The following is a 2,500-nucleotide window of genomic DNA, read 5'->3' on the forward strand; positions in this document are numbered from 1 at the left end:
CCCCCCATTGGGCGCCAACTACTGTGTGGAACTGCCATAAGCGACCGTGCAGCCAGAGAGGGGTTCATGTTGTCTTTATTTTGTTCACACAGTACAGCTGATTTTGAATGGGTAACAAGAATAGCAATTAAATCTTCAGGAGACAGAATAAGGTTAGCTATTAATTTTATAATGAAATCCTACTCCTGGCACTTGGGAATTCAGATTATCCAAGAAAGCTGCGCTTGCCTATCATCATATATTTGAAATTAAGATTCACAACCAAGAAAAAGCGGTCAGAAATGCTTTGTTTCAGTGGAAGTGCATTTTTACCTCACCTAGGATTCACAGTTGTACTGGTAGGTTTTGAACCTACTACCTATCCCTTCCATAAAGACCTCCTAATTCTATTTATATCTCAATCATCTGAAATTTTATTTAGCTAAGAATGTAGCATGTGAAACAACTAAAAAATGCGAGGGTTAAAGCAAATCCACTGAGGTCATTACTCTGGTCAAAAAATCAGTTATGTGTACCATAATAAATGGAATAAATGTATCCAAATTCAGTATTATTATAGGATATTCTCAAAGAGCTGGCTTTCACATTCTGTTCCCAGTTATGAATGAATTATTTTGGTAAATTACTCAGTGTCCTCCTACAAATCAAAGTGTGTGAAATAATAGGCATCTGGGGAGGGGGACTGCAACAGCTGCAACATAACCCACACATTTAAAAACAAAATTGAATCAGGTCAGTTTACAAATGTACAGGTGGCTACTAGTTGTGGGGCTGTCACTGTTGTCAAAGCTGGTCACAAGCAGAAAGACATATACTGTACAGTAATTCGAGGTTGGCAGTGAAAGGAAGTAATTAAAAAACAAGTACAATTATAGAAAAGGCACCAAGAGCACTGACCCCAGTTTTTACTGCAATGTTTTATATCTACCTTCCTTCTAAAGACACCAGTTTAAAAGCTTATTTGTGAATATTTTTAGGCTTCACAACAAGCCTTGAGTTTTAACTCACAGTTGGCAGCCAGAACCAAGTAAAAACATCTCAGCTTCACACCAACTGATCCTCAAACCTAACCTGGGGATTTTAAACTGGCATCAGCAAATGCAAACTTCATTCTTTCAATTTGACATTAGTAGTTTAATTTTTAAAAGCATCAGATTTCTTTGGCTCCTCATCATGTGGAAATAGTAATATACCACGGCATCTCTACAAGACCAGTCTCTGTCTTCTTCATTTTCATTTTTTTGTACAATTTAATTACAGTTTCTGATATCCAGCAGGAGGTATGAAAACGTGACATTTTTCTGCTCTTCATACTATTTTTGTCAGGTTCTGATCGTTCTAAGTTGTTGGAGTGAGTGGGTGGTGTTGAGCTATGTAAGGATTCATCTTATGATTATCTGTTTTGCAAAAAGTAACTTAAATTTTCTTAAGCAATATTAGCATCCACATTACTTGGCACCATTGGCAAAAAAAGTTTTAAATAAAATAAACTAAACTCCTGGTAGCCGAAATTAAATGTAAACATATCCTTTTTTTAATGTTACTCTGCCTTTGTTCCTAAGTCTAAATACAGTAGCTCTTTTTTTTTGCAGTTTAATCATGCTTTAGCAAAATGTTCTTCTAAAGAACATTTAAAATAAAGTACTCTTATAGTGAAATAAAGGTTTTTTTTTGTTTCATTTTACAGACCATAGCCACTAATGCTTTGCTTTTTGTTCATTTCTTTTTTCTTGATTTCATGCACATATCTCTTTAATATATACAATATATACAAACAATACATCCACATCTTTTCTTGCTCAGACAAAACTATACAAATAATTTTATCTTGCCGTTATTGACCTTTGTGAATAAAATATTTAGCAATTAATATAATCCCTTTCAAATATTTTCTCACTTTTCATTTCTACTTTCTATATATACACAGAAACTGCTCTGTTTGGATGAGATAGAGCCAAAAACATGGAATTTACTGGCCAGAACGCAGCACCACACTGGTCGTTTAGGTGGCAAATGTCCAGGCAAGGTTTATGATTCCTCAGAATTACTAGTTTCCAAGGTTACTAAAAAAGGCTACATGCTTTACCAAGTCTTAATTCTCATTGCACATGAAAGTAAGGCAAAAAATTAAAGTGCTGAACATGAGAAAAGGGGACAAGATGATTACTATCCTCGCAGGTTCTTGGGAGGTGGTGGGGACATGAAAATAAATTTAAACTCTGTAAGCTGTTTCTCGTTATTTCCCATGCATTACCCGTTTACTACACACCCGCCCCTCTGCAAATTTCCACAAGACATCAAAAACCTGCAGATTTCAAAAGTTGCATTAAGTGTGCTGTAGAGATCAAAACAAGTGAACAAAAATGAAATAAGAACCAGTGAAGGAAATGAGAACACACGGAACCAATAAAGATTTGTATGATCTAAGCCCTCCATTGATAATCGAGCCCACAGATTCAGCTTCTTGGAAATAACCACAGGTGCAGGTACAGCATTCTTC

General features: G+C 35.6%; 2 protein-coding genes across 18 annotated transcripts in view; both read right to left on the reverse strand.

The window, feature by feature from the left end:
* The window catches only part of Vamp3 (vesicle associated membrane protein 3), a 12,908-nt gene extending 11,707 nt beyond the window's left edge, over window positions 1-1,201 (reverse strand). Inside the window, exon 1 of the mRNA XM_033767396.1 lies at window positions 1,194-1,201. Coding sequence (XP_033623287.1) covers window positions 1,194-1,201 — 8 coding nt within the window. The remainder of the gene's footprint in view (window positions 1-1,193) is intronic.
* A 507-nt stretch (window positions 1,202-1,708) lies between these two features.
* Window positions 1,709-2,500, reverse strand: part of Camta1 (calmodulin binding transcription activator 1) — a 696,092-nt gene continuing 695,300 nt past the window's right edge. For all 17 annotated transcript variants that reach the window (XM_033767633.1, XM_033767641.1, XM_033767640.1 and 14 more), the window contains one exon: window positions 1,709-2,500. This exon is cut by the window's right edge and continues 497 nt beyond it. The gene's annotated coding sequence lies outside the window, so the exon portion shown is untranslated.

This window comes from Fukomys damarensis, unplaced genomic scaffold (genome assembly GCF_012274545.1).
Source record: "Fukomys damarensis isolate Sample0158 unplaced genomic scaffold, DMR_v1.0_HiC HiC_scaffold_23, whole genome shotgun sequence".
NCBI lineage: Eukaryota > Metazoa > Chordata > Mammalia > Rodentia > Bathyergidae > Fukomys > Fukomys damarensis.